At 45.8% G+C, this 26703-nt stretch overlaps 1 protein-coding gene across 5 annotated transcripts in view; it reads right to left on the reverse strand.

Annotated features, from left to right (window-relative positions):
* The window catches only part of ASAP1 (ArfGAP with SH3 domain, ankyrin repeat and PH domain 1), a 354817-nt gene that overhangs the window by 81975 nt on the left and 246139 nt on the right, over positions 1 to 26703 (reverse strand). For all 5 annotated transcript variants that reach the window (XM_088457891.1, XM_088457887.1, XM_088457888.1 and 2 more), the window contains one exon: positions 18082 to 18154. In XM_088457891.1, coding sequence (XP_088314017.1) covers positions 18082 to 18154 — 73 coding nt within the window. The remainder of the gene's footprint in view (positions 1 to 18081; positions 18155 to 26703) is intronic.

Consider the following 26703-nt stretch of genomic DNA (forward strand, 5'->3'; position numbering starts at 1 on the left):
AAATTAGCAGCAAATAGTAAATAGCCAAGGTGCATGTGGTTTCCAAGGGGAAATCCGTATGATATACCGTCAGCTGCATCTAATCCTGACAGCGGCACCCCGGGGGTGCCTAACCCTAACCCCTCCCCCCTTCCTTTAGCCTAACTCTAACCCTCCCAGGGGGTGCCTAACCGTAAGTCCCCCCCTGGAGCCCCTAAACTAACCCTCCCCCCTGCGGCTGTCTGCGCCCGGCTTACCTTCAATCGGTATGCCGGGTGTCGGGCTCCTGGTGTAGGTCTAATGACAGGCGTCGGGATTTCGACGCCTGTCATTAGTACCTTGCCGGGATTAGTCAGTCGGGAAGCCGGCAGTCGGGATTACGTCCGTTGGCTTCCCGACTACTTTCCTCCAAGGGTATAGCCCCAAATATACTACTGCAAATTATAATGTCCTTTCTGATGAGGAAACAGCTTTGCAAGCAGTCAATGGTTGCCAGATTTTTAAGGTGAAATGGAAGTATTATTACCAGTCCATAAAGGTCCATATTATCCCCTGGCCCAGATGGGAATCAGAACACGATCCTGAAAGAATATTCTGATCAGTTACCTCCATTTTTAACGTTTCTCTTGAACAATGTATTCTTCCGAGATGTTTTAAATTAATGACAATTATTCCTGTTCCTAAAAGTAACAAAGCTTGTGAGCCAAACGACTATCGCTCGATAGCTGTGACGTCACTTATAAAGAAGTCCTTGGAGTGACTGGTGGTGGGTCATATTACATCCAGTTTATCGGCTGCTTTTGATCCATATCAGTTTGTTCTATAGATGACGCTGGCCTTCCTTTATTGCGTCAGGAGAATTTTATTTGTGGACTATATTATTCTGGGAACTTTAGTGACTAAATTGTTAGGTTTGGGTATAGATCGTTTTACTTATAAATGGATTTTTTTTTTTTATAAATTCTTTATTTTCAGAACAAAAACACATTTTTGTAAACGAAAAATCAATACATAACACGGACTGTATATATAAGAAACATTACACACATATACAGACATATCCTTACATACAGACATCTGTTTTTGTAAAGAGAAAAGAAAAAGAAAAAGAAAAATACATACAATAAAATAAAACAGAGAGAGAGTAAGACAATGGGGGAAAAGGGGGAAGGTATGCAGATAGACCCTGAATGCACCGAAATCCGAAATAAGACAATTTATTTCCTTTTTTCCCATAATTAAGAATGTGGAATGAGGGCTGCATATGAGGCAGATGATTTAAAGTCAATCCATTTGGACCAAATAGCAGTAAACTCAGAGTGTTTCTCAGGGGCTGAGTAAAGAACATCATCCATTGTCATATAGAAGTCAAGACGTTGACACCATTCCCAGACTGTAGGAGGGGTCCGGGAGCGCCAATGCACTGGGAGTACCGCCCTTGCCGCATTATTAATATGACTAAGGAGGGACTTTTTGTATAGAGAGATCGGGTCAGATGTATGTGAGAGCAACCAAAAATCCGAGCCAGATGGAACAGTGAAGCCTAAGATCTCCGAAGCCAGGGCTATTATTTTACCCCAGAAGGGGATAATTAGTGGACAATCCCACCAGATGTGCATCATCGTACCCGTTTCCCCAAGACATCTCCAACAGAGAGGAGACACCGTGGGATAGCATTTGTGGAGAATGACCGGGCAACGGTACCATCGTGTCATGACCTTATATTGTGTTTCCAAAACCTCTAAACTGTTGGAGCACGCATTAATAACAAGAAACACTCTGTCCCAATTGATATGTATATCTTTTTTAATAAAATCTCTATCCCAGGCCTTTACAAAAAGAGGGTCTCCAGAAAACATGTTATGTAATAAAATCTTATATATACCCGAGATTATATGTGTAGGAGGTTGCCGATGCGTACACATAGATTCAAAGGATGTCATATCTCTAGCAAATACTGAAGGACCCCCCAGAGAAGAGACAAAATGTCGGATCTGAGTGTAGGCCCAGAGAGATTGGGTTGTAAGAGAGGTATTGGCACATAGATCTGAAAAGGGTACGAGTTTACCTTTGGCCACAAGGTGACCAGCTCTAATAATCCCTGCAGCAGACCATATGGAAGAAAACCGCCCAGAATTCCCAGGAGGGAAAAGGGGATTGTATAAGATAGGGGTAAGAGGAGATATCACTGAAGATATTCCGGGTTTTACTCGCAATTTTCTCCACATTTCTAAAGTAGGGCCCACTGTTGGGTGTGCGGAACGAACAATTTTGGAACACCACGGCAAAGTACTCAGATGAAGATTAGACGATTCTGACTCCAGCTCCACCCACTGCTTACCCACTGTACCCCGAGTCCAATCTAGAACTCTACCGAGTATAATGGCCTGATAGTAAGTGGATATCATTGGTAATTGTTGGCCTCCCTGACTTTTCTGCCTAAAAAGCACTTCATGTTTAAATCTGGGCTTCCTACCTCCCCAGACAAATTTTCGGATGAGGGTATGTGCTTCTGACAAGAAGCTTGAGGGAAGAGCAATCGGTGTGGCCTGCAACAAATATAAGAGGCGCGGAAGAATATTCATCTTGATAATATTTAGGCGGCCTAGCCACGAAAACTTTTGCAAACTCCACTTATCCAATTCTTTACGAATAGAAGTGATCAAAGGCGTATGATTAAGGGCAAACAGGTCACATAAACATCTAGGAACAAATATGCCTAAGTATTTAAGAGAAGAAGTCTGCCATTTAAAGGGGAAGGAGGTACCAAGTGCAGACACTGTCTCGACCGAAGCGGTAACATTTAAGGCAACAGACTTACTATAATTAATCTTAAAATTAGAGAGGTCACCAAAACGCTGGAATTCTTTCATTAAATTAGGGAGGTAACCGGATTAGTTACTATTGCTAGCAGATCATCCGCAAAGAGGGCAAGGCGATAATCCCATGAACCCACCTTAAGACCCGTGATACTAGGATTCGCTCTAATTGCTCTTGCCAAGGCCTCCATGCAAAGTACAAAAACCAAGGGAGAGAGAGGGCAGCCCTGACGAGTACCATTTGATATGTTGACTGGGGCCGACAAGATCCCATTCACTCGTATCTGGGCCGAAGGGGCTCTATATAGGGCCAAAATTTTAGAAAGGAAGCTTGCACCCAACCCTAGGCGATTCAACACCCCTGTCATGAAACCCCAATCCACCCGGTCAAAAGCCTTTTCAGCATCGGTGGAGAGGAGCACCATGGGAATATCAGAGGAGACTGCATGGTGTATTAAATCAAGGACTTTGGTGGTATTGTCCTTCGCCTCCCTACCCGGGACAAAGCCCACCTGGTCAGAATGGATGATAGATGGGAGATGAGGCTTAAGCCGATTAGCTATAAGCTTTGCATAAAGCTTGACATCTACATTTAAGAGAGATATCGGGCGATAACTCGCTGGTAGTGATGGATCCTTGCCCTCCTTAGGGATAACCGTAATGTGTGCTGCAAGTGATTGATCTGAGAAAGGGGTATACTCTGAAACTGCATTACAGGCCCGTAACAAAAGAGGCAAGAGAGTATCTTGGTACGCCTTATAGTATGACAGCGTGAAGCCGTCAGGACCAGGGCTCTTTCCGGATGGGGAAGATTTGATGGCAACAGATAATTCGTCTTCTGTGAAAGGGGAGTCAAGAGCCTGTGTCACCACTTCGGGGAGAATAGGGAAGTCTATTTCTTCCAAATACTTCTGAATCTGCAATACTCGAGCTGCGTGATCTAAATTCGCATTATCCGGACCTAGATTATAGAGGGCAGAGTAAAAAGTCTGAAAGACTGCTGCAATGTCCTTGTCGGTATGACAGAGATTACCTGTATGATCCTTGATACGTTGAAGATAAGTCAGGGATCTCTGAGCTCTAAGAGCCCTTGCCAGCATTTTGCCTGGTTTGTTCCCCCAACAATAATATTTATGGCGGCATCTTCGAAACCCTCTCCTAGCCCCTTCATAAAGTAAATCATTAAGAGCGTCTCTAGCCTTTTGAAGTTCTACAAATACATCAGAGGACATAGTAGATTTATGGGTAAGTTCGAGCATCTGGATTTTAGATAACAAAGCATCCCTACACTCAGTTTTCTTTTTTTTGAGATAGGACCCCAACTGAATACATTTCCCCCGGACAACACATTTGTGAGCCTCCCAGATTGAGACTGATGAGACATCGTTGGTGACATTATGAGAGATGTACTCTCTTAGGGTTTCCCCAATTTGATCTTTACAGTAAGAGTCTCGAAGGAATTGCTCGTTAAACTTCCAGTTCCACTGGCGAGAAGGGGGATCACGCAGATACAAGGTTAAAAAAACAGGGGCGTGGTCAGAACCAGTAATCTGCCCAATAGCGGCATCTGCCAGGGGATCTAGATGGGAATGATCTACACAAAAATAATCAATGCGTGAATAAGAATTATGAGGGGAAGAATAAAAAGTGTAATCCCTCTCTGATGGATGTAAAAGTCTCCAAGTATCTACCAACTGAAAATCGTGCAGGGTCAGCCTGAATTTCCTAACCTCTCTAAAAGAGGTGCGTGAAGAGCCAGAAGTGGTGTCAAGAGAGGGCTCCAGAGCCCAGTTAAAATCTCCACCAACCACTCGGATGCCCTCCAACTGATCTTCTATCATTTCTAATGACTTGCGTAGAAAGCCAGACTGACCTTTATTGGGTACATATAAATTTACCAGAGAATATTTTTGATTAGCTATGGTAACCTTGACCAATAATCCCCTACCGTCCCCAATATGGACCACTGAGGTATCAGAGAGCACCAAATGTTTAGAAAACAATATGGCCACCCCTCTAGCCTTGGCTTCGGAGAAATCATTGAAGTACCCCACTGGGAAATAACGAGATCGTAAAGATGGCGCCACACCTTTCTTAAAATGCGTCTCCTGGAGAAAAGCTATATCCACCTTATCTATATGTAACGTATGCAGAAGACGGGATCTTTTCTCCGGTATATTAAGGTCCTTTACATTGTGAGAAAAAATAGTTAACTTAGCCATATTTAAAGTGTGTAGGAGAGTGTCTCATTTGTCGGATACAAGGAACAGTTACCTGCATGCAGAGAGCGTCTACCAGCAAAAAGATATTTGGAGAAGAGGGGACACATAAGAGCCAAAAGGGAAGGAAGACAGGAAGAAAACAAAGGAAATACAAGGAAAACATGGAACAAATCCTAAAAAACAAAGGACATTGTAACATCAGATTAAATCTCAATTCAAAACTGAATATATTAGTGTAGTAAGAACAGAACTCCGTAATAAAGGCCATGGAAGCCCTTAAGGGGTCCATGGACATTGTATACACAACGGAGTAGGGGGAAATAGGAGGGTAATAGTGAACATGACACCCAAATAGGTCCCTTTTTGTTTTAGGACCTATCTAAATTAGAGTAATATTAAAGCCAAGTATTCGCCTAGATCAGTAAAATATATAAAATCAATAGGAAAACATTAATCTAGAATATTAAAAATTAACATGAAATAATCAGGTTAAACAAGAACTGTTCATGGGCCATTGCGACCCACATAGACATCTAGCAGGATCGCATTTAAATGGAAGTGAAAAAGTGTTAAGTGACCTACAATGTATAGGAAAGACAGCAAAGATCAACAAGTAGACCACAAAAATCAACAAGCATAAAATAAAATGTTACGGACCATAATAACTGTCCTGATCAGGTAGTTTCCTCACTTTCAGCTGTAGGATCTCTTCCCGGTCTACGTCTGGAGCCTCGGGCTTGCAGCCAGAACTCCCTACGAGGTGGCACGGGGGCACTGGTATCCAATAAATCCAGCCAATTGGGGACTGAAATAGTAGGCAGACCCAGAGAAGAGCAAAACTGGGGCAATTCAGCAGGTTCTCGAAGAATATGGAGCTTCCCCTCATACATTACTTGCACACTTAGCGGAAAGCCCCATCGGAATTTAATGTCCCGCTTATGTAGTTCCTCTGTGAGAGGACGGAGAAGGCGCCTCTGTTGGAGCGTTGACCACGAAAGGTCCTGGAAAATCTGTACTGGACATCCATTGAAGTCGATCTCCTTTGTTTGTCTGGCATGTCGTAGAATTTGCTCCTTAACCTTATAATAATGCAATCGGCATATAATGTCTCTGGGTCTTTCAGAGGGCATACCTTGAGGACGCAATGCCCTATGGGCTCGATCAAAATGAATCCGTGCATCAGGATCAGCATGTAAAAGTTCATTAAATATTTTGGTGAGAGCATCTTCAATTCCCGACTGAGGAATATCTTCAGGAACCCCCCGAATCCGCAGATTATTTCGTCTACCCCTATTATCAATATCGTCCAATCTACGCTGCATCGCCAACAATATACTGGAGTGGCGGGAGAGCAAGGTGTTACATTCGCCAAGCTGGGTATCCACAGATTCCACATGTTCTTCCAAGGCAACCACTCTCTCTGCCACGTGGGTGAGGTCTGAGCGGATGGAGGAGATATGAGTCTGGACTGTTTCCTGAATCCGTTTTTCTAGGGATTGCAGATCTTGTTGAATGTCCTGCCGAGTCGGTAAGGACCGTAAATGTTGCAGAATCTCCCCTATATCGGACGATTGAGAAGAGGCGGGTGGGGTTAAATGAGGTGAATGAGACTCCTGGTTAGAGCCTCCATCTGAGCCCCCCGATGCCATGTGTGGAGAGGCTGAACCTGTTGAAGTACCAGTCGGAGGGGCAGAAACAGCAAATAGAGTATGGAATGCAGAGTTAGATGATTTCCTAACTGGAGTGGCGGCCGGGCGTTTAGCTGTATTCTTCTTCCCCATGAGGATACATATCAGAGCGGATTGGCACAATAAGGAAAAGGCGGAATACCAGGCTTAGCAGAGAGTGGGTGTCATATTTCAGGTTCCCCTCAGTGACATGTTGTTATATCATGGTTGAAGCTGTCAGGGCATGCATTGTAGGGCTTAATATCCACAGAGTGCAAGGAGGCCACCAATCCAGCACACAAGCTCCTTTCATGCAGGTTATCAGTTTAAGGCTGATTTGGGCAAGACAGAGTCTCCAAGGGCCAGTACAGGGCTAAGCTACAGGGCTAAGCAGATTGGGCAACCTGGTCAGGGCTCATATACACCTGCCTGTGCCACAGGCCTTATTCCGAGGAGCTTCTGATTAGCAGTGTAATGTCATATATAGGAGGCCTCAAAATGGCCGCCACCCGCGATTCGCGGCAATCGCGGCAGCTTCCTAGAGGTCTCAGAGGCTCAGGAGGGGTAAGTATAGTCTACCCTGGGGTCCCGGCAAGGCTGTAGAGGGTAGACAAGCGGCGGGCAGAGCGGCAATTCTCCGCGACGGCACTGGTCCAGGACGCGCCGGCGGGGGGGGCGAAATTTAGCCTGCGGCTTCTGGAGGCGACCTAGGCCGCAGGTGAATCGGCGCCGCGAGTCCGCCCACGGAGCCCAAACAAGAGGGGAGCGGCTCCTCTAGTGAGGAGGAAGAGGCCCAGGCCCCTCAGGGTAACAAGGTGAGACAGGGGGACCTGTATTTAGAGGGACTCTCCAGGGAGCTTAGAGGAGACACATCCCATAAATGGATTTTTGACCTTTTGACAGACCACAGTCTGTTAGGATGGGAATTCTTTGACAAGTGAGACTTTGATGAGCACAGGGGTCCCACAGGGATGTGTCTCAAGACCCCTGGCTGTATTCCTTGTTGTCTCATGACTGTGTTTCCGCATCCGGTTAAGTTTAACTGATTAGATTGGCAGACGATATTGCCATAGTAGGACAGACCAGGAATAAAGATGATGATAGTAAATATACAGAAGTGTCCTTGCGCAGCTAGCATCAATACACCGTGCACTGCGATGTGCCTGGCGTGAGTGAGCGGCCAGGTCCCGTGCGACTCGGCTAGCGTCAGGCATCTTATTTTGGGTTATAATGCTATGCGACTAGGACACGCCAGGAGACTGTGCCGATTCATTTGATATGCGACACTTGTATATCTGTGTGCGACTGACTCCCCTGATCTGTGTACGATGTGTGCAATGTAGGGGCTGCCAGCTTTTTGCATTCCAAGTTCCATTGTGACTCATATACAGACCCAGTCGCACACCGATATATAAGTGTCGCATATCAAATGAATCAGCACAGTCTCCTGGTGCGTCCCGGTCGACATATTTTTGACAAAGAAAATGCAAGAAAAGACGCCCGGCGCTAGCAGATTCTCCACGGGACCAGGCGTAGCGAGAGGGGCTGTTTGGCGCGATTGCAGCACAGACGAGTAAGGATACATCTGTAGGGCAGAAGGTATGGGTATTTCTGTGAAGTTTTATGGGTGCATCATAGAATGTGTCCTGACTTATGGTATTGTTGGGCGGTTTGGGTACTGCACAGCAGCTGAGCGTAAATCTCTGGAGAGAGCGGTTAGGATATGGGGGGGGGGGGGAGGTTGGTTTAAACTACCAAGTATTCAGGAAATTCCTGAATAGATGATGATTTTAAGGAAGACGTATAAAATAATAATTGATAAGTCACATCAAAATCATAGCTTATGTAGCATGTTGTCCCACAGTAAACTGTATTAGTCTTCATTCTAGCACCCTGCACCTGTCATAACCCGTGCAGTTCCTCTATCCTGCCTGGGGTGTCGCTCTCTGCTCTGGTGTTTCTAGCACACTCAGCTGATGCAACCAACTGCTGAGATTAAGCAGTTTGTGTGCTAAATAAGCACTAGAGCCGAGAGTGACACCCCAGGCAGGAAAGAAGAACTGCACGCAGGGTGTGACAGGTGCAGGGTGCTAGAGTGAACATTATGGGGTATATTTACTAAAGGGAGAGTTTTCAGAAATGGAGATGTTGCCCAAAGCAACCAATCAGATTCCACTTAATATTTTACTAGCACCTTCTAGAAGATAATAGCTAGAATCTGATAGGTTGCTATGGGCAACATCTCCACTTTTAAAAACTCTCGCTTTAGTAAATATACCCCTAAGTATCTGACAATATTGTGCAGTATCAGCTGATTAAAAAAATTGTTCTTTAAAAAGCAGCGAATGGCGGAAAAACTTTGAAGAGTGGAGTTGGTATTAAGTGCCGTAGAGGGTGGCATACAACAAGCTGCGAGACGCACATACAACAAAATCGTATACCACCCTATAAAGCACTCAAGGTCCCTCTGACCTATTCACAGTTCTTAAAAGACCCTTTTCAAAAGCATCGAAAGAAAGCACAAAACCCTTCAGTGATTGGGTATTTTGTTACTGACACCTATATCAGGAATATTCTGAAGATACAGCCAGGTGGCTTTCCTGATGGCTGATTTAGAACCCACAGTCAATGCTTCCAGCCATCTTCCCAGTTCCTTTGTAACGCCCAAACAATCACGTCTTCCACTCACCAATAAACGTATTATCTGCAAATACCCACAACGACAATACCCTGCCCCCTAAGCAAAGTCGATACATCTCTATAAAGACAGATTTTACACTGTATGGTCCTACTTTTCAGATCCACCTTGCCGTAACGTATCATGTTTTATCCTTTAGGCCCCCTTTCAAATGTTCAATCTTATGATTACACTGATTTGCTTGTAGAATGTGTGTTGTGTACATGAAATGTAATCTAGGAGCATATGGCCTTCATCTATTATTTAACAAATATCTTGGCGCCCACTCAAGGACTGTCAGCAAGAAAATGCATTTCTGATTTTTGATGAATAATTACGGCGTGGTGGGGACTCGGAGCTATTTATACAGTAGAGAGCCTCCTGGAATTTGTAATCAACCTTGCATTATCATTCAGGAAAAACGCAGCATAGGCCCTTGCTTCCAAATGCCTTGTGTCTGAGATATATAGCCGTCCGCGCTGCCTAAATATAGAGGCACTTAGCCACGCTGTTGCTGGGTGCTAGCTGTTATATCTCATGCCAGATGTTATACAAGGTTCATGTTGGCTAACTTACAACAATGACAGCTATGCTAAAACAAAAAATGCTGGGAATGTACCGTCGCACAGCGGGGTGGAATTATAAACTGCGCCAGCCCGATGAGGAACTGCAGATAGGATGGGCGGCATTCGGAACGCTAGTGATGACTGAACTCCATTTCACAGGAGGCAGCGCTACCCCATAAGCATCTCATATCTCAGCGACAGAACAGAAAGCCGTAGTTGACAAGAATCTGCCATGGTTTAATGTGTATGATTAGGCTGCACGGATCTGTCGAGGCCAATTCAAAAGTTATTACTGGCACCAAATGACATTTCCCGCTGACGATCACCTAGCTGGCAATGTAACTGGTGCTGCAGAGCTTTTAGGTTGACCTCTATTGAGGTACGCAGTGGCAGCAATGCTCTGCGCGATCACCCCACATTTCTGTTAGTCAGTCGCACTTTGAGCATGATTCAGAGGTGGGCTCTGCTGCGTCTGCTTGTGCGTCTGTTGCAGGAGTCGCGGTTGCAATAATATGCAAAATGCTGGTATCTGGTGTAGTAGTCGTCCTCTAAATGTGCAAGGACTGAGGCTCCCACTTACAGCGTCTCCGCGTGCGCTGTAACGCCGCCGGTGATTTTGTAGCACGCCACTATCGGCGCTTGCACCAGTCCTATGTCAGGTGAGGTTTCCCCGTCTAAATATGGCCTGTGTGGCATCGGCTGTGTGTTTGGTAACGCAGCCGTTATCACTGACACGTCCGCAACATTCCCATAACGCGCCCGCGAGCGGGACTATTTTTGCCTTTCCTCCCAGTCACTGCCCAGGAACGCCCATCACTTTTCTGCCTTATATCGGATACCGTCTGCCCCGATCATTCTGTGCAACGCATGCGCCGCAGGGGTTTTCTGTATTTTCCGCGCATGCGCACTTGCAAACAATAGTTCGACTACGCGATCATCGGCGACGGGTGAGAATTACGTGAATAAGGCCCTTTACCCGTTTTGTTTTTCGGTTATACAGTATAATGAATAATTATAAGACTGCATTTCATATGATTATATCATTTCCCAACGCTCATAACATAAGTGCAGATGACAAAATCCCAGCCAGAAAGGATTAGGAATGTAGAACAAAATTCAATATAATGTTATTTACATTCTCCCCTCCTATCAATGAAAAAAAATAAAAATTTAAGGGTATGGTATATTTAGTTGAAATTAGTGATGTCGACATTGATTGTGTCGACATCCCACATGTCGACACGGATGTTACGTTGACGTTGTTGAAATGTTGCCGCACTGTTTATACTGTAATTCTGTCCCTAACCCCAACAGAAATGTCAAAATTTCAGAAGTCAACATTCGGACAATGTCGACACTGTGCTGTCGACAACATTCTAAACGGTGACTTTCTGACTGCATACTGTACGTAATTTGTATCCTGATCCCCTCCTCAATGTACAGCGCTCTGTAATATGTCAGCGCTTTATAAATAAAAGATAATAACAACTGAGAGGTGACCTGCTGAAAGACTGGCAACAACACTGCCGGATTTAGTGGAGTCTAATCCACATAGAATACGGGCATCACCTAGGGAAAAGGCCAGACTGGCACCATGTCACCACAATAAACACTTTTTGTTGAGGTCATTGGTGCAACCAATATTTTGTCCACCACCCATAAGCTAGTACGTTAATCATCCACAAAATAAGTGCTCTCAATGGGTATGGTCATTTCTGTAAATAAAGATTTGCCATTCTGCAGATACAAAAGTTTGTTGCCCATTAGTCTGGAGCTGGCGATGAGAAATTTCCCATGAAACAAAAGGCCGTCCGATAAAAAGGAACCTGCAGAATAGGAGCACAATGTCCGATTGTGGAACTGGAGAAAATCCTCTTAGAACAGCTTGTTTGTCAATTGGAAATGTTGAGCTATTATAATTTAACATACTAATGTTTGCAGGAAAAAGCTGAAGACTCTTACAGCAGTGGCAAATCCCAGGCAGGATGATCGCCCCCCCTAGGAGACTGCAACCGTCAACTACAAAGGTCTGACTGGTTGCTGAGAGGCAGTGGATCTTGGCAGCTCTGGTGTAAACTAACCATTACAACTAGCTTACGTGTGGACAGAATTAGTAAGGTTGCAAATAGCTCACGTTAGCGTGTGAATAAGGCACAGGTGGTCTGGAGTTTGAATCCTCCACAGTGTGTATTCTAATATAGGTGGATTAAGTCACTGACAGCTTTAATAAACAGAGGTGCAAACATGCAATACATTATTTAGCTCACAAGTTAAGTGTCTGACTATAATATAGGAGGTCTAGTGTTCGAATCCCCCACCAGGGGGGTGATTAAATTCTGTTGGAGTTGAATAGCACCAGGAGGGAGCTCCCAGAGCTATTCAATTCACTGCGACGTGAAGTCTGCCAGGAAGCACTAAAGACGGAGAATGTCGGTTCTTGCGACTTAAGCAGCGTGTAGTCGTGAGAACCGGCATTCTCGGACTAAAGTGCCGTCGGCGAAAAACAGCCTTTAGCCGGATTTCACAGGAGGCTGCGAGGGGAAATCTTTAGTCGGAATAAACAGCGCACCGAATTGCATCGCCCCCAAGGAGTGCTGTTATTATTAACAAGGTGTAGCGACCTAATAATTAATTACAGATAGCTCACCAGTTGAACGTCTGTCTATCATACAGGTGGTCTGGAGTTTGAATCCCTAACATGAAGAGTTTTAAAGTATGTATGTTAATACATGGGGTAATGCACACATGTGTATTTTGTTTTACTGTTAACTGCATTAGAAGAGTGCAGATTTCAATGGGAGAAGTCATGAATAGAAATGGGCGGAGTGCAGATTTGGAACACAGAGATAATGGGGCTCCTTCATCCACCATCCACTGCACCAGCCTCTCTTCATATGGAGCAGTTCTCTCTATGGGCTCTATTTATTAACATTATTTTTACTAAAATAAAGTGAAAAAGGGTGTTTTCACACCCTTTTCACATTATTTTAGTTTCACCTACAGTTACTAAAGGGCAATTGGAGTAGAATTCGTAAAATTCTACTCCAACACCTAATTATCACTTATTTTTAGTAAGCAGATCGCATTTCCCATAATTGTAATGGGAAATGTGATCTGGCCAAAGTTACTAAGATTTGTGAAAAAATACTCGGGAAAGCCCTGTGATAATAACGCCACCTGGAGGTGGCGTTATCCAGGGTCTCCCCCGGTTACCGGACTCCTGCTCTGCTATAAAGGGCAAAGCAGAGCCCGGAGCCGGCCCCAGTAATCAGCTGTGTGGTCTAAACAGACCGCATGCTGATACACTGCAAAAAAAAAAAAAATTTACTTACCTGACTCCAGGGCTCCGGTGATGTCCTCCCTCCGGTCAGCTGGTCTCCCATACTGCACTGCGGCCCGGTCATCAGGTGGCGGGGCTTGGCGACGGGGGTGGAAATTAGCGCCCGAGGGGGTAGCAGCGGCGGCCGGTCAGCGCATGCGCGGGGCACTTGTCACAGTATTTTTAGGCAAAAATACCGTGACTAGTGTGCGGAGGGGATTCGCAGGGACAAAGCTTTCTCGCAAGCTCTGTCCCTGCCAGGGGTTTGTAGTAAATCCCTGTGATATTGCCTGAATTCGCAATGCGAATTCACTCGGTAATATCACACTACAATCTGCATTATCAATGTGAATTGTAGTAAATAGAGCCCTATGTGAGGTTTAGTCTCCGCCTTCATTCAGGAGAAACAGAATGAATGTATGTCCATGTTCATACAGACCCTTAATACTATATGGTCCCTAAGGTCTTTAATGAGACAAGCAAACTGCTGCAACAATCCGAGATACCAGCAATGAAGGAAGATGTTTCTCCAATGACACCACCTGAAACCCATTATCGCCCGGGGCCCCGGCGCTTTCTCCGATAGAAAGAATTACCCAAAAGTTACTTCCTCAAAGTCAAATTAGAATAATGCAGCACGTTCTCTACAAATCAATAGTTCTCTACTTCCTACCGCTGGCACTAGCAGCAGGTACGTTTTACAAGCTATATTTTAAAGTGGTAAAATAAATTAAACGTATTCATGGCTGACTCCTTCCTCGCAATCTTCCCACATGGTTTAAGCCCCTTTTCCTTCTATGGGCGGTATTCAATTAGTTTCACGACCGCGATAAAGTTTCGCCTGCCCGACTTTCCGCCTACATCGCGTCTTTTGGATGCGGAAACTTATCGTGCGCGCCCCCGCTATTCGCCCTATTCAATTCCAAACCATGCAAAAAGGGCAAGCCGCGAAGTTGGAACAGGCGGTAAAGTGCTGTCAGAAATGGGGAGATCAGCCTAAAGCTATTTGGGGTATTTAAGTTGTTTCAATAGCTTTCGTATTAGCGTCTTTGTACAAAGGGTGAATAATTGCATTAAGCAGGATTTTTTTGTGAAAATAACTAAGTAGTCCTGTCAAATTTGGGGTACTTGAAAATGGGGGCTAGCATGTTTTAAAGTCTCTAAAAGTTTAAAGTAAAGTTAAAAAAACATGAAAAACGCACCTTTTGCAAGCAAATGAAAGTACTTTTTGGGGGGAATTTTTTGACACAGTTGACCTTTGGGGGGGCTGTCCCAAGGGTTCTGAGTGGTTTCGCCACCTTTGCACCCCAAAATAAAATTTGTGCACTGCTTTTCTCCTGCTATTCAGAGGCCAATCTTTATCGCGTATTACATTGCATTGACTTTCCTCGTACGCGAAAAGCGGGTGGAATTGAATACGGAGATAAGTTTCCGACACACGCGAAAAGCCGAGATTGGCGATACTATTATGCGGATCTCGACTTTTCGTGTCTGATTGAATACGGGACTATTTTGTAAACATGGACAAGCGGGAACCTTATTCCCATTATTCCTCTGTGTCCTTTAATTGCTCGGCCTAATGTAATCTTACCTGTTACAGTGGCCTTAGGGGAATATTCACTTCTCATTACGAGGATGTAGCTCCCAGGTTAAATGCCCCAAACTATTCAATTGACTGTTTCATGCCCAGCATGGGAGATGCCACTTACCGCAACTAATATCCTGAGCTTAATCCCGCCTTAAGTGTCAGGCGTGATGCTGTTACCACGCGCTGTAACACAATGACTAGCCCCGAGGCACTAGTTAGCACTTAGGAGGGTGCGAGCAGAAATCTGCTAGTCACAGGTTTACCGCAAGAGCAACTGAAAAGCTCTGGACACTAAACCCGGGAGCTACATCCCCACTGCACTAACTTGAATTTGCCCCCTTAGATTGTTCTTACACTGTACGTCACTGCAGCATCACTACAGACATCTATAGTGGCACAGGTTAAGTCTCTCATATCCTAAATGCTCGGGACCAGGAGCATTTCAGATTTTGGATTATTACGGTTTTCGGAATACCTTGCGGGGGAAGGGGGTCCGACGGGTGTAATGGGGAATCCGGTGGGTGCATTGGTTGTCGCAGGTGGTCCAGCCAGGTGTCATGGGAGGCCTGATGTCTGTTGCAGGGGAGTCCGACGGGTGCTGCGCATGTGGCGGGTGTTGCACCTGTGGCGGGGGCTTCGGCTGGCGTCGCAGGAGGACCGACATGTGCAGCAGGGAGGTCCGGCGGGTGTTGTGCGTGTGGCAGGGGCTTTGGCTGGTGTTGCAGGAGGCCCAACATGTGCAGCAGGGGGGTCTGGCGGGTATCACAGGGCTTGCTGCCAGTGTTACGATGGGGTACGGCAGGTGTCACAGAGCATCTGGCATGACCTGCGGGGTGGCTCCGGTGTGTAGACTATGCCCGCGCTGCTAGTGATTGGCCATTGATACTAGTGACATCATGACGTCACGGCTGCCCCAAAATATTCCGGTTTTTGGAATATTTTGGTTTTTAGAATTACGGATATGGGAGACTCAACCTGTAATAATAATATTAACAATAAAAAAACAATAATAAAATAGAATGCAGGTCATTATAAGGTTATACAGGATATCCAGAGAGGGACATTATTCGCCTTATACTACCTTAATATCATAGTATGGCTCACTGGCACCCTGTTATATAACCTATAAATTACCAGCTGTAACCAGCGCTTTATTTAAGCCTCCTGACCCCTCTCCCTGAAGGCATCCTGCCTTGACTGGATACTGTGGGAACCAGTAAAGCCGGGTACTGACACTGTATTCAGCACAGTCCAGAACACTCTCTCAAAAAAGGTCAGACTCTGCTGAGGGACCCCCACCACAATACTAATCCTAGGGGCAGTTGGGGAGAGGCAGATTATTATATAAAGTTTAAGATGCTTAAACTACAGAGTATCTTTATTAGGGACATTATCATCACTTTTCAGGGAGACTTGCCGCAGAAGTTAATGCAGCCATCTTTTTTTTATAGATATTACACCACCTTGCAGCTTTAAATTCTGCGGCACAACCGCTGCTTGCTTAATAAACCCCTCACATGAAGCTGGAGATGGGGGAAATCCCAATGGAAACAGAAAGTTTGCTCCGACCACAAAGTTTTCCAAATAAAACATCCTGCAACCTTAACTAGAAATGTGTATACAATGAAAAATATAAAGGAATAATGTGTAAGCTATTCCTTTCACTAGCTGTAAAATTATACTACCATTAGGAGAAAGACAACAAACAACGCCCAAATTATGTTTTAAAATTCAAAAAGTCACCTTATGTATTAAGTTTGTTTCACAAAGAGATATGTTTGACATTTGAGCCTCACAAGTATACCCTGTGCTTCTGAAAAGCCCTGCTCCTTCCACTATATAACTCTCAGTCTGTGGCTGCCTGCTGCCTCCATTCCCCTCCTCAAATCATGTCACTGCCCCTGTCACATGCAGCCCTGTCCTCACTAACACATCACTCATCTCCTGATATACTCTGTGCTGCTGGGGACCATGCTCCTTCCACCATATAACTCTCAGCCTGTGGCTTCCTGCTGCCTCCATTCCCCTCCTCACATCTTGTCACTGCCCCTGTCACATGCAGCCCTCTCCTCACTAACTCATCACTCATCTCCTGATATACTCTGTGCTGCTGGGGACCCTGCTCCTCCCACTATATAACTCTGTCTGTGACTTCCTGCTGCCTCCATTCCCCTCCTCACATCATGTCACTGCCCCTGTCACATGCAGCCCTGTCCTCACTAACTCATCACTCTTCTCCTGATATGCTCTGTGCTGCTGGGGACTCTGCTCCTCCCACTATATAACTCTCAGCCTGTGGCTTCCTGCTGCCTCCATTCCCCTCCTCACATCTTGTCACTGCCCCTGTCACATGCAGACCTGTCGTCACATAATATGGTATGCAGTCGGGAAGCCGGCGGACCTAATCCCCGACAGCCGGCTTCCCGAGTACTTAATCCCGGCGAGGGTTAAATGACAGGCGTCTATATCTAAACGCCTGTCATTTTACAGACGCCGGTAGACCGGCGCCCTGATCGAAGTGATGCCAGGCGCCGCTGCGGACAGCACGGAGCGGGAGGTTAGGCTAGGGGGAGTGAGGGTTAGGGACCCCAAGGGGGGACTTAGGGTTAGGCACCACCCCGCGAGGACTTAGGATTAGGCGGCGGGGAAGTGGGGGGTTAGGTTTAGGCACTTAGAGCGGGGTTAGGGTTAGGCAGTGGGGGGAAAGGTTATGGTTAGGCACCCCTAAGGGAGGGTTAGGGGGTAGAAATAGGTTCGTAAGTACTTACCTGGGATGATCGGGATTTTCAGCCTGTTCGGGGAGACGCTGTCGGGATTTGAACCGCCGGCGGTAAATCATATCGATTCCCATAATATCACTGCCCGTCACATGCAGCCCTGTCCTCACTAACATATCACTCATCTCCTGATATGCTCTGTGCTGCTGGGGACTCTGCTCCTCCCACTATATAACTCTCAGTCTGTGGCTTTGTGCTGCCCCCATTCCCCTCCTCACATCATGTCACTGCCCCTGTCACACGCAGCCCTGTCCTCACTGACAGAAATCACACGACTGGTGACGTCACTAAACATCTCCCGATGAGGTGGACAATCCCATGCTCCGATTGGCTGCTCAATCCCTATCCCACTTTAAAACTGGGAATACTATGGCTGAGCAGCAGGCGACGACTGATAACAGAACCTTCCTCTGCCATTAGTCAAACACAGCACAAATATATTGTGTCCTCATAGCGGCAGCTCTTACCTTGACCTGAATTGTAAATGGCTTTCACAGATTTCTTCACCTTCTGCAGGGCCGTCCTATCTTGATCTAAGGCCTGGGGGGAGAAAAAAAATGGACATGTTGTAAGAGAACACGAGAGAGCACACGGGCAGCAGCGAATCAGCCTACCGCGCACTGACTGTTACATAGGACACCGGCTTTTATGTCTAGATCTCGCTGCAGACACATTGTAACACGTCACTGTGTACTCCAGCATCAAAGCAATAGTCACACCATATAAGAATGCTTGCTGCACTGCAAATCAACAGCGCCACACGCGTCATAGAGAAGGAAGAGGAACATTCAAATCAATCAGGGATTTATACACCAAGGATTAATAATGGACTGTGCGAAACCAGCTAATCAATCACACACAAAGGGAAAAGCTACCAGCGTAGCGTAGACAAACACAAGACAATTGCACGGAACGTCTGGTAAACGCATGAGAAAAGGACTTGGTGATATCGCGCAACTCAGTCCGAGAGACGGAAACACACAGATCGATACCCTACAAAAATACAAGTTGGAATTCGCTGGGAATTGGTGAACGTTGGTAAGTGTGCGGGATATCACAAGGTTATACATTTCACTATTAACCCTTAGAAGTATATTTATCTAAGAACTAATGTACGCATCGCTAGGGACACTATTTTAGGAGCCAAAGCGAACATTTTCAGCAGGGGTCGCCAGTGGACGCTAGCCCCTACACCCCCTCCCCGGCTTTGCCACCGGACATTGCCGCATAGGGAAATGGCCAGGGTATTATGTACCTAGCCCCCATCTTCATTGTTAGAGATTTTTCTGGACTGTAACTGACAGATGCTCATTTTCTTCACCAGAATAACAAACAGTGGTGTTTTGGTTCATGAATTGATCAATGCATTTAAGCTTGCAGCCCCCGTCAATGGATTCCACTTTACTGCAAGTCCCTACTCTATTGCTCAGAATTATAACATGATACATATATATATAATTCTATAATATATAATACAATTTGGTTTTCAATGACCATGTAAACGAACCCTTTACCTATTACAGGTTGAGTCTCCCATATCCAAATATTCCGAAATACGAAATGTTCCGAAATACGGAATTAATTTTGGCATGACTGAGATAATGAAACCTTTGAGTTTTGATGGTTCAACGTACACAAACTTTGTCTAAGGCACAAATTATTTAAAATATTGTATAAAATTACCTTCAGGCTGTGTGTATAAGGTGAAAAAGCTGCTACAGGTGCAGCGAAACGCGTCAGTGCCTGCCTCTATCCAACAAGTGTTCCTACTGGACATTATATACAAGCCTGGACCAGCTTCCTGAAAGTTTTTGGAACTACATTTGGGATATATCCTGTGTTTACATCATGGATCCAACCATCTAATCCACACCATGAACTTTTGAGGGTTCCGAGTGCAGCGTATGGACAATATGCCAATATGACCATCCCTCTATTGGTGATAGGACTTGGTAAATATCGCAGGAATTAATTACCCATTATATTTCATCACAATTGAGATTGCCAAAATCTAGTACCTACCATCTGGAGGCGTATATAGGAACAGGCACATATTATACTTATTGTTGGAAGAGGCTTAACGCTTATTCATTGCTCATCCATTACGGTTGATGCTAATTTTAATTTTTATTGCTCATAATTGTTGAATTCAACGTGATTAGTGTATCAATCATGTTTTAATGTATGTCTATTAAATAATCTTAATCATTATACATATTTTTTAGCGCTGCTTTACTGTTTATATGTGTGTATGAGGTGTATATAAAACAAAAAATGAATTTCATTTCTGTACACAAACTTTGCTTGAGCCACAAAGTATTGAAAATATTGTATAAAATGACCTGTAGGCTGTGTATAAGGTGTATATAACACATAATTGCATTCTGTGTGTATATTGGGGTCCCATTCTCAAGATGTTTCATTATGTTATGCAATTATTCCAAAATAAGGAATATTCTGTTACCCAAAAAAATGGGATTTTGGTACCTACCGGTAAATCCTTTTCTCTGATTCCACAGGGGACACTGGCGGTGCTTACGCTGGGGTATAGAGGCGTGGATAGCTGGAGCTGGCACTTTAAAATTTAGAAGTGTGAAGCTCCTCCCCCTCTATGCCCCACCAGCCCTCAGTTTAGAAAATGAAGACCGAGAGGAGGTGGAGAACAAGCGGAGTGAAAAGGAGAGAAGAACACACAATAACTGAATCATACAACATACAGAAAAAAACCGAACGGGCAGGCATAGAGCGCAGAGGTGGGCGTCCAGTGTCCCCTGTGGAATCAGAGAAAAGGATTTACCGGTAGGTACCAAAATCCCATTTTCTCTTTCATCTACTAGGGGACACTGGAGGTGCTTACGCTGGGGACGTCCCAAAGTTATCCCCACGGGCGGGAGTGCTCTGTGGCGCCTGCAGAACAAGGCGGCCAAAACGGGACGCCGAAGAGGCAAACGTATCAAATTTGTAAAACTTGACAAACGTGTGAACTGAAGACCAAGTGGCCGCACAACACAATTGTGACGTAGATGCTCCTCTACCGGCCGCCCATGACGCACCCACTGAACGTGTGGAATGAGCCGAAATTGATGAAGGAGGCCGACGGTTAGCACTAACATAAGCTTGATGAATAGTCAGCCAGATCCAACGTGCTAAAGTCTGCTTAGAAGCTGGCCAACCCCTCCGAACCGCATCATGGAGGACAAAAAGCGACTCTGACTTACGAAGGGAAGCAGTCCTGTCAACATAGATGCGGAGAGCCCTAACCACATCCAAGGTAGAAGAACCAGAGTCCTCCACCAACGATGGTACCACAATAGGCTGATTGATATGGAAAGCCGACACGACCTTAGGAAGGAAGGCGGCTATCGTCCGGAGTTCCGCTCTATCCGCATGAAACACTAGGTAAGGAGGTTTATAGGAAAGAGCCCCCAATTCCGAAACCCTACGAGCCGAAGCGAGAGCCAGGAGGATTACCGTCTTCCAAGATAGGTACTTAAGATCAACCTCCTCCAAAGGTTTAAACATGGCCGACTGAAGGAACAGAAGAACTAGATTAAGATCCCATGGATCAATTGGATGCACGCGCAAGATCCCTTGAAGAAACATCTGCACCTCAGGAATGAGGGCCAATTTTCTTTGAAAGAAAATGGAAAGGGCAGAAACCTGCACCTTTAAGGTTCCCAGACGAAGGCCAGAATCCAGACCCGTCTGAAGGAAAAACAGAAACCGGGATAAGCGAAAAGGTCCTAGACGGAAGATCCCGACTGGAAAACCATGAGATATAAGCACGCCAGATGCGATGATAATGCGCAGCCAAAACTGGCTTCCTGGCGCGTAGCATGGTGGGAATAACTGCGTCTGGGATACCTCTATGTCTTAGGATATCGGTTTCAAGAGCCACCCCATTAAACGTAGCTGCGCTAAGTTGAGGTGTATGAAAGGGCCCTGCTGTAGAAGATCCGGGCGCAGAGGAAGGGGCCACAGATTGTCTGCTAATAGGGACCGAAGGTCCGAGAACCAACTTCTCCGAGGCCAGTTCGGGGCCACGAGAATTACCGAGGCTGACTCCTGTTTTATTCTTTTTAGAAGACAAGGAAGAAGTGGAATCGGAGGGAAACAAGTCCACGGACTTGTCAGAGCGTCTACTGCTTCCGCCTGTGGATCTCGAGTTCTTGACACGTATACTGGAAGCTGACGATTCAATCGTGATGCCATGAGATGCACCTGAGGACATCCCCATCGACGTATCAGCGCGTTGAACACATATGGATGAAGCTTCCATTCCCCAGGATGGACATCCTGTCGACTTAGGTAATCTGCTTCCCAGTTGTCCACACCCGGAATGAATACCGCTGACAGGATTATTGACTGATTCTCGGCCCACCGGAGGATCCAAGTTACCTCTCGCATAGCCATGCGACTCCGAGTCACTCCTTGGCGATTGATGTAAGCGACAGCCGTCGCGTTGTCGGACTGAACTCTTACCGGACGAGCCTTTAGCAACTCTGTTGCCTCTATCAGAGCATTGTAAATCGCTCTGAGTTCCAACACATTTATGGGCCACTTCTGTTCTAGAGGGGACCATCGACCCTGAAAGTGATAATCGAGGACTACGGCGCACCATCTTCGAAGGCTGGCATCCGTGGTTATGATGATCCAGTCCCACATTCCGAACCGTTTTCCCGCTAACAGATTGCTGGATTGTGTCCACCAAAGAAGGGCTACTCTGGAAACCGGGCTCAGACGGATCTGTCGATGTAGGAACAGATGAGACCCTGACCCCTGTGCTAACGAGACGCAGACAAAGAAGCATTGACACAGTCTTTGTTTTGAGGACCAACTGAACTAACAGTCGGATATCCTTGGCCTTGTCTGTTGGAAGAAAAATCCTCTGAGATTTCGTATCCAATATCATGCCCAGAAATAAAAGTTTCTGGGACGGATTGAGATTTGACTTCTTGAAGTTGATTATCCAACCATGTTGGATTAGAATGTGATATGTCAGTAAGGCATGATCTAATAGAAGAGGCACCGATGGAGCCTTGAGTAACAGATCGTCCAAATAAGGTATTATGTTCACTCCTGATGACCGAAGGAGAGCGATCATGACTGACATGAGTTTGGTGAAGATGCGGGGAGCCGAGGATAACCCGAACGGCAATGCCCGAAATTGATAATGATCCTTCAAAATGGCGAAACGCAGAAAAGCCTGGTGTGGTTCCCAAATGGGAACATGGAGATATGCGTCCTTGATATCCAGGGATAATAGGAACTCCCCTGGTTCCAAGCTCGCTATTACTGACTTTAGAGACTCCATCTTGAAACGATACATCTTCAGATACCGGTTCAAAGACTTTAGGTTTAAGATGGGCCTGACCGAGCCATCCGGCTTGGGTACTACAAACAGGTTTGAGTAAAACCCCATACCTCGTTGAAGTTCCGGAACTGGAACTATCACAGAAGATACTACTAGAGACTGGATAGCCTCCTGTAGAACCTTGGCTCTTTCTGCCTGTATTGGCAGACCTGTAGTGAAGAACCGAGGTGGAGGGGAGGTCTCGAAATCTATTCGGTACCCCAGGGTAATTAGTCTTCGGATCCATGGTTCTGTAGAAGTCTGGTTCCAAACTTGTTGAAATCTTTGCAGGCGGCCTTCCACAAGACCGTCATGCCACTTGTTTCTCAGCTGGTTTAGGCTCTGGTCTACGAGCAACCGTGTGTGGACGACCTCTACCTCTGCCACCTCTTGGTTGCGTGGGAGCACCTCTGGTCCTACCACGAAAGGAATGTGGCGCCCGAAAGGAATTAAACGAAGGTCCAGTGTAAATTCTTCTGGGAGCCGGTGCAGCTGACGGGAGGAAGGAAGACTTACCCCCTGTGGCTTGGGCTATCCATTTGTCTAATTCCGGCCTGAACAGCATGTCGCCAGTGAATGGTAGACTTTCCACCGCACGCTTGGATTCTGCGTCCGCTTGCCAAGCGCGTAGCCAGAGGGCTCTGCGGGCCGAAATCGCCGAAGCAGATATGCGAGCACTAATCTGACTGATATCCTTTGAAGCTACTTCCATGTAAACTGCAGATTCACGGATGTGTTCTGCTAGTAGACGTAACTCTGCTCTGGAATTACCTGAGTCCAATCCTGTAATCAATTGATCGGCCCAGGAAACCACAGCCTTGTTAACCCAAGCGGTAACAAGTGTGGGCCTGAGTTGAACACCCGCTACTGTATAAATAGATCTTAGCGTTATCTCCAACTTACGATCCGACGGATCTTTTAGAACTGTAGCTCCCGGTACTGGGAGTGCTGTTTTCTTTGAGAGACGGGAGACAGACGCATCTACTGGAGGAGGGGTTTCCCACTTTTCCAACATGGATGAAGGAAAAGGGTAACTAGATGAAAACCGGCGCGGAATCTGGAACCTCTTGTCCGGCTGTTTCCAAGCTACCGAGAGCTGTTGCTGAAGCTGCTGCTAGAACGAAAAACGGCAGAACTCTTCGGTTGTTCGTTAAATAATTCAAACTCCTGTGATGGAGGAATTATATCCTCAGGTAAATTGAGAGTCTTTCTGACCGCCAAAATTAAAGATTCCACCCCGGGAGAGGTGGACTCTAACTCCTGAGGGGTATCGTCCTGTAATGCAACCTCCAATTCCCCTTCTTCGGTATCCTCCATAGTAAGGAATTCTTCCTCCGACTCCTCTGACTGGAGAACAGTCATCAGAGTACGCTTAGGTCTCTGGTAGGAAGTGGAGGGTGCGGATGCCGCAGTGCCCATAACCTGTACCAAGGTGTCTAGAGACTTGGTTAGCCCCGCCACCCAGGGAGGTTGAGACTTACGTGCCTCAGCTAACTCTGACGTTAAGTCTGACTTAACTCCTACCATGTCAGCGGCCCATGGCGGAGCAACTTAGTCAGGAATAGCCATCGGTGGATCAACTGTTATACAAGCATCACATAACGTGGACCCAGTGGCGTGCGGCTTAGATAGTTTGTGGTTACATTTAGAACAGACAAACATCTTTTGAGCCGCTTTTGTTTTGTTCAACATGGATAAACAACAGTCACCCAGACACAATAGACACAGCAGTGATTTGAAATAAAACAGAAGGCTGGTTGGGACACAGAGGAAGAGGTACCCCCTCCCACAGATTAGATTCCCTGCACTGACACCCCAGTGTTACTCACAGCCTTGCCAGGGATGTAGACAGGAGAATCAGCCTTCAGCCTGTGCCTGCACACTACCTGCAGTGGAGAGATGCAGGCAAACAACAGGTTAAACGCAGCCCCCACGCTGCTGTAACAGCCACTGCCGCGTTAATTAGATCAGGGAGCCCGCGCTATTAGGCCCCGCCACCTTTCTCCTCAAGTCCGAGGGACTGGAAAATGGCCACCACGCTGCAGTTACCACCTCCCCCCTGCGCTGAGAAGGAGCCGCTAGCCGCGCTCATCAGTGGGGAGAGGGGTGAAGCATAATCATTGAGTAGCGCTTATAGCGCTCTCTGAAGCCAGGGTTGACGGCGGGGCAGGAGTCGGGGAAAGTGCAAGTGATCTGTACTCACTGCACTCCCCTCTGGACGGCTCTTCTGATCAGCACTTCTCCTCCCTGCTTCCTGGAGGCAGTCTGTGCTGTGTGTGTGCGGCAGTAAGGAGCTGTCAGATGCTTTTGGTGAAGCACTGCACACTCCTTCCTGTAACCCAGGAGGTTAACAGGGTGCCAGTAACCCGGACCCCACCTTTATAGAGGTGGCGAAGGGTACTAGAAAAATAATGTAAAAGATGTTTTAAAATAATAAAACAAAAGATAAATAATAGTGTAAAATAAAATAAATAAATTATGTGACCTGCTGGAGCACAGCAGATTGTGACCAGCTCCGACGGCACATTTTCTAAACTGAGGGCTGGTGGGGCATAGAGGGGGAGGAGCTTCACACATCTAAATTTTAAAGTGCCAGCTCCAGCTATCCACGCCTCTATACCCCAGCGTAAGCACCTCCAGTGTCCCCTAGTGGATGAAAGAGAAAATACCCCTGGTCCCAAGCATTTTGGATATGGGAGACTCAACCTGTACCTAATAACGAGGTTTTCAATCCAAATGCTTCCGCTGCATCGAACACATTAATATCAAACGTGTTTCTACCAGGCAATGTCTATGAGGGATTCATCTTCAAAACATTCTGCAGACTGAATTAGATAAAGCTGTAAAACTGATACAATCCATAAACTAAGCTTTTATGTGCTGATATATTTGTGTGAAGGAGCGAATTGTCATTTTTACAATGCCAGAGTCTTAATACATATTATTTAAAAAAAAGAGAATTATTTAGGGCACGACAGCTGAAGGCAGATATCATAGAAAATGTGATGCGTTTGCTTTTTCTGACAACAGACTTTGGACATTAAACATTTATTACAGAATAAATAATTCCTTACCAATGAGCTGCAGACTGTACAGTACCTATACATTAAATATCCCATACTCTGCAGCATGCCATGCTGGATTCTACCAAAGGACAACTCCAATCAGTAATCGTTTTTCCTAATTAGAATGACTGTGTTGGGTACCACAACTGCAATCAACTACATAAGCTTGACATATGGCTCCTGCATGAAATTTCCTGTTGAAATCCCATATGCACTCCATTGCTCATATTTCACATACAGTATGTAAATAACTGACAGTGCAGTTTGTTTCCATAGTTACATGTGTTTCTAAAGAAGGTACGTTATTTACCAGCTACTGTATCTGTCATTATGCGCCAATAGTGTGCTTCTGAAGTTTCAACAGGCAGTTTCAGGTAGAAGTCACAGTTAAAGTAAAGCATCAGGATTTTTTTTTTCAGTAAGTTGTAGTACACTGCATATTCACCTTAATTTTCAAATTTCAAAGTTCAATCACTCACGGTAAATTACCACAAGATAATTGTTCCCCCGGGGTTACTCAATTAGCCCCTGGATTGTTATTTGGGACCTCAGCAATTCCGAGAAAAAAAATCCACGATAAATAACCAGTTTTTGCCCTGGCGCAAGCAAAAAAATAGGGGTCTGTGAACTTATCACAGATTCTATGTGTTTTCATGCAAATCCAGATACTG

The sequence above is a fragment of the Taudactylus pleione genome, unplaced genomic scaffold (genome assembly GCF_031769625.1).
Source record: "Taudactylus pleione unplaced genomic scaffold, aTauple2 ptg000791l, whole genome shotgun sequence".
Classification (NCBI taxonomy): Eukaryota; Metazoa; Chordata; class Amphibia; order Anura; family Myobatrachidae; genus Taudactylus; species Taudactylus pleione.